Source organism: Trichosurus vulpecula, chromosome 5 (assembly GCF_011100635.1).
Source record: "Trichosurus vulpecula isolate mTriVul1 chromosome 5, mTriVul1.pri, whole genome shotgun sequence".
Classification (NCBI taxonomy): domain Eukaryota; kingdom Metazoa; phylum Chordata; class Mammalia; order Diprotodontia; family Phalangeridae; genus Trichosurus; species Trichosurus vulpecula.
In genome coordinates, this window is record NC_050577.1 from 264,471,036 (window position 1) to 264,479,809 (window position 8,774).

At 46.2% G+C, this 8,774-nt stretch overlaps 1 protein-coding gene across 1 annotated transcript in view; it reads left to right on the forward strand.

Annotated features, from left to right (window-relative positions):
- CTDSP2 (CTD small phosphatase 2) overlaps positions 1-6,681 on the forward strand; it is a 29,068-nt gene extending 22,387 nt beyond the window's left edge. The window contains exons 5-8 of the mRNA XM_036759341.1: positions 36-92; positions 1,711-1,803; positions 1,923-2,108; positions 2,461-6,681. Of these exons, the coding sequence (XP_036615236.1) occupies positions 36-92; positions 1,711-1,803; positions 1,923-2,108; positions 2,461-2,586 (462 nt within the window). The 3' untranslated portion in view covers positions 2,587-6,681. The remainder of the gene's footprint in view (positions 1-35; positions 93-1,710; positions 1,804-1,922; positions 2,109-2,460) is intronic.
- Positions 6,682-8,774: the final 2,093 nt, after the last annotated feature.

Below are 8,774 nucleotides of genomic sequence, written 5' to 3' on the forward strand. Positions count from 1 at the left end.
ATGTTGACCCCTTCCTTGACTTTTCTTCCTTCTAGCCAATCAACAATGCTGACTTTATAGTGCCTGTGGAGATTGAGGGGACAACTCACCAGGTAAGCAAGACTCTGCATGTTGATGGGTTTGAGGCCTGGGGCCAGAAGTCACTGTGGATCAGGTCATAAGCAACATGTGATAGTGGAAGTGAATTAAAGATGAGCGATTCATCAGGCTGTCTGCCTGGCCGGGGCAACAACCAGTCAGAAAGCCTGGGAGGGTCAGGACAGACTTTGGGTTGGACACTGATGTCCCTATGGCCTATTGAGAATTTGAAGAAAACCATCCTCGTGGTGATGAGGCTGTCCTGGTGGTCACTGTCATAGCCTGACAAGTCTTTTGTTAGCCATTTTACTGGGATTGGCACTCTGTAAGCACCTATGCTGCCCCTTTTGGTCTGCTAAGCACTCTTTGTTGGGGCTTAAAGAGACCTGAGTTTGGCCCTCAGGGCCCTCGAGCTAGGGACACAAAATAAACTCGTGAAAAAGACTGACCATGTACAAAACGCTGTATAAAGGAGGACACAGTACAAGGAATAGACAAGCTTGGAATGATCTGATGAAAAATTGAGCAGGGAGAGGAGATGATTGAGGGATGGATCCCTGGAGAAGAGCTTCCAGTGAGGTTTAAAGGTGGAAAGAGCTGGGTGTGACGCTTCGGTAAAGAAAGGAGGAGGCTGTCATTGTCCTCCAACAAAATGGCATTTGCGGAATGAACGAACAAGCATACTTGTTCTGCAGATTGCATATGCACAGTATGGAGAGGAGGCTGAGGAAGTGGTCCAGCCTTGGAGGGAAGGCCCTTGGGAGCAGTAGGATGCTGTGGACTGACATGATGACTGCCATTTCGGGGACATTATTCTAGCTCCTCTGTGTAAGATGATCTGCAGAGGGAGGCCAGTTAAGACTTTGTAAAGTCTCACAAGTAATTATAACATACAGACCCCAAAAGGGAAAACATTTAAACCAAGATGTTCTGAGAAGCCACAGATAAATGTTTTAGGGGTGGAGGACAATAAGGGGGTAAGTACATAATTGGAGCAGCTGGAGAAAGATCGAGCAAGTATTTGTAAGAGGAAAGATTGGGAACGAGGATGGTGAGCACTGGGAGCTTTTGCCCATCGATTCGGCAATGATTCTGGAGGAGGTAGAATTTGAGAGCAAGGCCGCCTTTTGCCCACTGGTGACTCCAACAGATTATCCTGCCAGAGCTGAAGAAGACAGGAAGATCAGGCAAAGGCTGCAGCCAGGTTCAAGTAATCCAGGATAGGCTGTGTCCAGCTGCTGGCCTATTCTTGATTACTTGTTTCTGGAGGCAGCTGACTACACCCTGCCAGAAGCAGACACTCCCAGGACATACCTTCCAGCCCTGCCCACCATGTTTTCATTTTCTACCCTGGGCCTTGGAAATGGTCTTGGCCCTAAGCTGGCAGATGGAACCTAATGATGAAAGAAGAGTATAGGTGAGTGATGCTGAGCAGCCCAGCCTTGGTCAGTAGGGCTGAAGGTTTCTACTCATGGCAGCCCAGCGGCTTAGGACAAGTGAAGTCTGAGCACACATTGTTGTTCTTTGGAACAGGTTGGGAAAAGAGTCAGATGACTGGTTTTAAGCTTTCACCTAAAACTTGCCAACCTTTCCAACTTTCCCCTTCTCACAGTTCCCTCTGGTTTTCTTCAGGTCTATGTGCTTAAGAGGCCTTATGTGGATGAGTTCCTGAGGCGAATGGGGGAGTTGTTTGAGTGTGTCCTCTTCACTGCAAGCCTGGCCAAGGTATCTTGGGACAGAGTGGGGGCAGCAGGCAGAGAAAAGATTGGTGCCTCTGCTAGATAACCTGGGGCACCCAGGGAAGGAAGGGCTGAGCCAAACATAGATTTCCTCTTTCTACACAGTATGCTGACCCTGTGACCGATCTCTTGGACCAGTGTGGCGTGTTCCGGGCCCGCCTCTTCCGGGAGTCTTGTGTGTTCCATCAGGGCTGCTATGTCAAGGACCTCAGCCGATTAGGGAGAGACCTGAGGAAAACCCTGATATTAGACAATTCTCCTGCCTCATACATCTTCCACCCAGAGAACGCAGTGAGTGCGCTTGAGTCTCAGTTCTTTCCAGCCCCTGGCTAACAGTTGAGATGGAGGAGGAGGGTTAATAGGCTTCCATCCTGTTTATTGTGTAGAATAAGTCGAGCTGGGAAAAGGCAGCGCTAAGAGCCATTCAGAAGGGTTTGTCTTCTAGAGCTCATGGGATACCCAGGAAGCTTATCTTAGTCCCTTTTTTAACTTCTAGAGATAACCTTTTCTAACTTAAGGAAGGCTAACACAACTCAGCCTACTTTGAAGAGAGGGAAATCCTGGAATCCGGTGAACTTTTCAGCCAAAATCCAAGGATGCTGGTCACCTCTGCCTCCTCATTCTGCTTGTTCCTCTTCTACAGGTGCCTGTGCAGTCCTGGTTTGACGACATGACAGACACAGAGCTGCTGAATTTGATCCCCATCTTTGAGGAGCTAAGCGGAGCAGAAGATGTTTATACTAGCCTTGGGCAGCTGAGGGCACTGTAGCCTTCTCAAGCTCAGCAGCGTCTGGGACTGCAGGGGACTGTGACACACTGTGCCTTTGCTATCAGCCAGGAAGGGATGGCAGAAACAGGAAGCAGGGAGAAACAAGTGTGAAGTGAATTAGGGCAAGTTAGATGACAGTATGGGCAAACAGCAGACCAGTGACAACTAGTACCCCCTGCTCCATGACCTGGGCACTAGAGGGACACACTTGTGAACATGTATGTGTGTGTATGTGTATGACACCGACACCTTCTCGCCTTGACATGGTGATTCAGGTTGGGGAAGAGTCGAACGATCAAAGGTCGAACTCCCCTGAGCCAGAGCTCAGTAGTCTCCTAGAGGGTCAATCCAAGAGCCATTGACCTCTCATGGGAACAAAGACCATTTAGTGCTCTATTGCCAAACTTCGAGTCTTCCCTAGTATGCGGGGCCTGTGCCAAGGAGGTGGGGATATGCTACTCTCAGCATAATATGTAGGCAAACTGGCATCAGATCCAAATGCACACTATTCAAAAACTTTGCTCGAGACCCATGGTGACCTTGGAAAAAAGACATCCTATAAGCCTCTACCTTGGCCTCACAAACATGTTCATGAGGGTCAGGTCCAAGGGGCCATCACTGCCACCTGTCAAGAGCTCCTTCCTGGCCTTCTCCCACTAGCTTGGGATTTGGGGGGTGAGGGGCCTTTCCCTCAACTTCACAACCCAGTTACATTTCTGAAACCATGGGCAAGAAATCTTCCCTACCCTCAAAGCAGGACAGAGAATTGATTTCATTTGATGGGACTTTGTTTTAAAGTTCTCTTTCTCAAAATGGATTGTGGGGCTTGGTTTGTTGCTGTAAGAAGCTTGGGCTCTGAGCTGAAAGCTGGGGGATGAGGGAGTCAGAGGCTCAAGAGGAATTTTCAAAGCCAGAATTTCTATTACTCTTGAGTCATGGATCAGATTATAGATCTTGAGAGAAGTCTAGAGAACAGTTCTTTTTCAGGGATCCTTCTTCAAAGGAACAGGAAGGAGCAGTCTTAATGCCATTGAAACTTTTTCAATTCCTTGAGCAGAATCCTTTCCCATTTCCCATTCCAAGCAGTTGAATTTGGGAAAGGAATGGACTAGTGAGGCCTTTGCATGGGCCTGTATCCGGTAGGTAGGAAATAAACAAGAACCAACAAATGGTTCTCTTTGTTGTGGCATGCTAGCTTCCTGCAAATGCCTTAGTAACACAGAAAAGAAAGGAGAAGGGAGACCCAGGGCATGCTTAGGTGTGAGGTTTCACAATCGATAGGCACTTCAGAGTCGGCATGATGTCAGGGGCTCTTTTTTTAAAAAGCATTCATTCTTATTAAGCCACATGTACAAAATGGAATCATTTTCCAAGTTTGGAGAGCTCTGATCTATTGGGAAGCACTTTGGGGATTTCATAAGGTGAACCCCAAGTGAGCAGCACTGTCTGGTAATCACATTCTGCTCTAGTCTTGGCTTCTGCTGGAATGGTTGTAGTTCGGAACCAAAAGATCACCTAAGAAGTAATTAGGAGCCCACTTCCCTGAAGAAACTCCACGCTGCTTCAGGTACAGTGCACTTAAAACGCAGGATTTTTCCCCACCGTTCTCTCTGACTTTCAAATGCTTTCTTGGCGGGGAGGGGGGCAGTTCAGGAAATGGCCAACTGGACAAAGATCAAGGGGAGAGCAACTTTATTGTGTTTTGGTGTGCATTCTGGTTATAGTCCCTCTCTAACATAATCTTTGGTGCCAATTCTGATTCCCTCCATTGTTGTTGTAATGTTTCCATCTTTTTTCCTTGGTTTTTTACCAAGATGGTACCAGGGAGTACATGTCCAGGGACCTAAAAGCTATGGAGATCTAGAACAAAATTTCCTGAGTCCATTTTCTCTCTACTTCTCTGTGGCAGCTTTTCCTAAGACTGGTTCTCTACTCTATGTAGGGTGAGTCTAGGTGCTGACAGAAACCTCCAAACCAACAACCAAAAAAATAAACCTAATCATCAGTCCCATACTTAATGCCCGATTCCATGGCCAGCAATCACAGAAGAGTTGGGGGGAGGGGAGTAGATTTTGAACTTAATCCTCCCTATCTCCAGGCCATTATCTACTAGCTTCTCAAGACTGAGTGAGCAGTAGTGAAAACATTCCCGACATCTGGTCCAAGCCCACCTGCCTTTGCTATTAGGGGTTTTGAGACATTGACCTCCTGAAGCATACCTGAGCAATAATGAAAGACGACTGTGCTGAAAAACATTCCTAAGCCTCTTTTCCAGGCCCTTTTGTGCCACCCCGTTGCTGCCCTGAATATGGTTCTAAAGAAGATGGGGGAGGGGTAATGTTGACATTCCTATCTTGCTTCTACTGAGATGCCCTTTAAGTGGCCTGCAACAAATGCCAATATTCCCTGGCCCACTGGTACATACACTTACTGTCTTTCCATAGGAAGCCCAGTATACTTGGCATCCCTGCACTATAGCCACTAGTTTTTACTCAGCTGTAAATATGTCATGTGTCCTGGCCCCTCTATCCAATCTTCATGGTCTTCCAGCTAAAGCATGTTCCCTTAGAGAACTATCACTCATTCACCTCAACCAGATTTGAACAGGACCTCATGGCAGCCCTGCCAAAAGTAGTTTGAAACAGTACCTGGTCCCAAGAGGAGTTATTACTAGGTTTACTCTGGAATGAGCCAGGGCTAGGGGAAGAAGTATTCCCTTTGCCCATTGGTGGGCTGTTAATTTACCCCCACCCCTACTTTGAAAAGGTCAAGAGTCCTTAAGCAAGTGGAGGTCTTCTCTACAAAGGGTGACCAGAGTTCTTTACCTCACCTGGCTATGAGCAGAGCTCAGCTGGGGTGCCCCATGTAAACTAGGTCTCAGCTGAAGAGCTTCATTAGAGAGATCATCCCACACATAGACCAACCATTCCAGGAATACACCCTTCTGCCAAATTTTGTTCTTTAAGTTGCTTCTTCAGTGACACAATAGTTGTCTCTGATTGGGCTTCTCTTTAGAAACAGCCTGATGTTCACATCCCTCTCATAGGGGGAAGCTTTAAACAAAGGGCCATTTTGGGAAAGGGTCAGGGTTAAGCATCTGAGCTCTGCACATTGTAGAGAGGATGCTCTTCAGAGGCCTGTTGATCCCAGGCTGGGGAGGCAGAGAGAGCAGTGTCCTGGACTTGAAAGATTTTTGAGAATTGGACCATGAACTCAAGTGTTGAACAGGGAAAGAAATATTCTTGGGTAAATTTGCCTTAAGTGTTGTCTGGGACTTTTTAGCTCCCTCCTGCCTCCCAAAGATGTTGACTATTTTGTAAACTTGTAAATTTACCTTTACCATTTTATATAAAAACCCAGAAACTTCGGATGTGCTAATCATGGAAAGTCTAAAAATAGCCAGCCTCCTGGCCCTGCCCTGCCCCATGCCTTTTTTCCTGGGAGCCCCTTGTGCCATATTAAAGAATTCTCCATGCCCAAGCCATGGGCAGAGCATCTCCCTTTGTATTGAACGAGTAAGGTTTGGGAAATTGGAGACTAGGTACCTCTACAATTCCCACTGCCTCCAGGGTGTTGGGAGAATAAGGGGAACCCAGGGTGTTTGGCTTGTGTGTTACTGCAGAGTCCCAGGCTGTCGTGGAGTCCATTCATGACTCAGGCTCCTCTGCAGAACAGGGCTCTTAAAAAGCAGTTGGCCTCACTCAAACCTGAACTCTGCAGGGGGGCTGGTTGGCCAGCCCCCTTCTCTAATGAATCCAGACCTTTTTCCCTGGAGAGGACACACCTTTCTCTTCCAGCCTTAAAGGCAAGCTTTTCTGCTTGGAAGGACCCTAGGTGTGAGAGTTCCTCTGTCTTGTGCTGCTTTTCCACTTGAGGGAATGCTGGATTTGGAGGGTAGAGGGGGGACTGTGTCCCCATATCACCCATGCTATAGGATTCTGACTACCCTGGTTACAGATTAATGGTTTCTTGGAGAAATTTGTTTTATTCCAAAACTTGAAATGTTTGACGCCATTAAGTGTCTGTTTATATTTTTGGAATATTTGTATTACTTGCAATTAAATAATAAAAAGGTTTTTTTTTTTAAAAACCCAACCAGGAATATATCACTGTGATTGTGTGCTCAAGCCAGTTTGTGCATGTTGTCATACAAGGTGCCATTCTCCAGACATGCTACATTTACATCTGCAGTGCCAGCAGGACTTGAACCAATTGACTGCAGCCTAGAAAAGCCTTTGGGCTCAACATTGGCCTTCTCCCCAAGGGTTATATGAACTCCTCCTACCTCCTTCCCACACCATGCCATATGCAACTATTCCACCTCCATCTAGTTCTTGAGCATTGATCCCCGTTTTCTGTTGACTTTCTGTGAGAGACTGAGGAGTCCAAAAGAACCTGAGGTCCCATGTATTTCAAGCACTTCACCTCCCCATGAAAAGAGCTGAGCCGTTCTCTTGGGACTGAGGGTAACCCAAGGAGGGTTTTGTAGGAAAAAAACCTCTTTCCCAGTAACATCATCTGCCTTCCACACTTCCCTTCAGATCTTAGGGTTCTGTACCCCTCATGTTATTCCTCCCTGTGGTAGCCGTGTTCTCGCTCCAAGTTCCCAGGGTCTTATTCTCAGCAGAGCAAGTCCAGGATTTCCTGGCACTGTGTCTGTTGTTTGTTTTGGCTTCTATCTGTCATACAGTATCTATCAGCCTAATGTATCCCCATCTATAATATGGCTAATTTCATATCTACTCTTCCACCCCACCCCACTTCCTGCATTATTGATGGGCTGCGCACTTTAGAAAAATCAATTAGAATAGGGTGTGGAAACAGAGTTAAAAGAGAAAAGAGGCCTTTAAAAGTCTCCTGGTTTTTGCTATTTTGAATAGGCACACATAAAGCCTTCTCTTCATAAGTCCAGCCAGGGGCCAGCTTGGCTGTGATTGGTCAGAACTGAGAAAATGCGGTTAAGGTGCAAATATAAGCAAATATGAGCCATTGTCAGGTCAGCTATCCTGGGCAAAGAACAAGGATCTGGTACCCTCCCAGTTCTGTGGCTGTGGATGAGTTTGGTCATTACTAGCCACCTGCCTTCTACTCACAGGGAAGCTGAGGAGTCTAGTCTGGGGAAAAGACCAGGTAAGGCTGGTTTGGTTCATGGGTGAATATCATTCTAGAATTCAGAGGGAACAATCCTGTACAGATCCTGGAAGATTTAAATTACTTTTCTTTTTAAAAGATTTTTTTAAATAAAGGGTAAATGAACTAGATCAGATAGGGGTGTGGGTCAAGTTCTGGCAAGGATGGGCAGGATTAAGAGGATTCTTCGGCTCTTCCATCTCTCTGTTGGAGAAAGATGCGGTGGGTGAAGTAATGGGAGGAGACACCCATAATCCATTTTGAGGTGCAAAGGTATCCCCCAGCTTAGGGTAACAGTTTCTAATGCTGCAGTTGCAATCCCCTGGGTGTCTGCTTTATCACAAGAAGTACTACAGATGGCTCAAAACAAAATGAAATTCAATTTTAAAATGATTTTGTACGTACTAAATGACTTGAGTAAGGAAGGTGCCTAGTTGTGGGGTTGGGGGTTTCAAGAATTCTATATTTTAAATTGAATTGTACAATTTCATTTTCAAGTCCTTCCTTGCAAATGAGTGGAGGGGAGGGTTAGGGAGGAGTCAGAGGGATTAGCAATAGCAGTAGTTACTGGAGGTAGAAACTGCCAAATGGATGTGGCCAAAAGGAATAAACCAGGGGTGTGAAAATACTCCTTTCAAAAACCTTGACTCTGCTTTGACTTCAGAAACCTATGTTCCTAATTAAACAATTCCAGTTAGTTTGGTTTTTACAAAGGTAACATTTTTGTATCTCTTCATAGGGCTACAGGTTTTTTGGCCTGTGTCCCCATTTCCAGGATGGGTTATACAGTAATCTGCCTTTAGTGACTAGGGGCTGAAGGTAAAAGCAGTTAGTTTGGGGGCAGGATAGAACCCCACCTACTATGGACCAATTATTTTTCAAACTCCTTCCCCAGGTTCCTTCGTGGAAGGTGTGCCTTCTTTGGGGCCACCGGGTCTCTGACCTTTACATTTGCCATCTGAAAAGGAAACATGGCTTCAAACAGAGACAGGATCGATTCTCAGTTGAATATATTGCTCTTACTTCATTTTTGGTTTGCTAATGAGTTGGCCCTGTTA